General features: G+C 64.7%; 1 protein-coding gene across 1 annotated transcript in view; it reads left to right on the top strand.

Annotated features, from left to right (window-relative positions):
• Window positions 1-291: 291 nt before the first annotated feature.
• SDF2L1 (stromal cell derived factor 2 like 1) overlaps window positions 292-848 on the top strand; it is a 4,155-nt gene continuing 3,598 nt past the window's right edge. Inside the window, exon 1 of the mRNA XM_042442187.1 lies at window positions 292-586. Coding sequence (XP_042298121.1) covers window positions 367-586 — 220 coding nt within the window. The 5' untranslated portion in view covers window positions 292-366. The remainder of the gene's footprint in view (window positions 587-848) is intronic.

Below are 848 nucleotides of genomic sequence, written 5' to 3'. Positions count from 1 at the left end.
TTGGCTGCACAAACTCCCTCTACCTTGAGGGAAAAAGGCAGGGCTTTTTGGCCGACGTCGGGATTCGAACTCGCGACCCTCAAGAAAGGCCCTCCCTCTCTCCCTTCGCCACGCCTCAGAACTAAGCCCCGCCGCCTCCTCTTTCATAGGAGGACGCGCGTCGCCACGCTGCCGCCTCTGATTGGTTCCCGCGCCTGACGCCGCCAGCCAATCAGCTCCCCCTTCGTCGCCTTGCCGAGCCCGACGGAGGGCGCGTGGGCGGTGCTGGCAAACTCTGATTGGCTAAGGCCCAGCGCCGGTACCGGAAGTAGGCTCTGAGGCGCCCGGAGTCCCTCGGTGTGGCGGCAGCGAGGGAGGGAGGCGGCGATGCGGCGGGAGGGCGCCGAAGAAGCCTGGGCTTTGCCTCGCCGGCTGGCGTCACTCCTGCCGCGGCCTCGCTTCCTCCTCCTGGCCCTGGTCCTGGCGTGCGGCTGCGGGCGGGCGAAGGCAGGCGAGGCGGGCGCTGTCACTTGCGGCTCGGTGCTGAAGCTACTCAACACGCGGCACAACGTCCGGCTCCACTCCCACGAGGTCAAATACGGCTCCGGTGAGGAGAAGGGGAAGGAAGGGAAGGGGGGCACCAGGGAGACAAAGGAGGGCGCTTGCCCATAGGGAGACACTGGGGAAGCCCTGCCCCGCCCAGGGAGGGCTTCCTTTGGGGTGGAATGTTCCCCTATCGTTCTCTATGGGTGAGGCTTCGCCAATGATTCCCTATGGGAGAGTCTCCCCCTATGTTTCCCTATGGGCAACTATCCTCCAATGATTCCCTATGGGAGAGTCTCCCCCTATGTTTCCCTATGGGCAACTAT

Source organism: Sceloporus undulatus, chromosome 10, assembly GCF_019175285.1.
Source record: "Sceloporus undulatus isolate JIND9_A2432 ecotype Alabama chromosome 10, SceUnd_v1.1, whole genome shotgun sequence".
Lineage (NCBI taxonomy): Eukaryota > Metazoa > Chordata > Lepidosauria > Squamata > Phrynosomatidae > Sceloporus > Sceloporus undulatus.
This window is presented reverse-complemented; position numbering and strand designations above follow the sequence as displayed.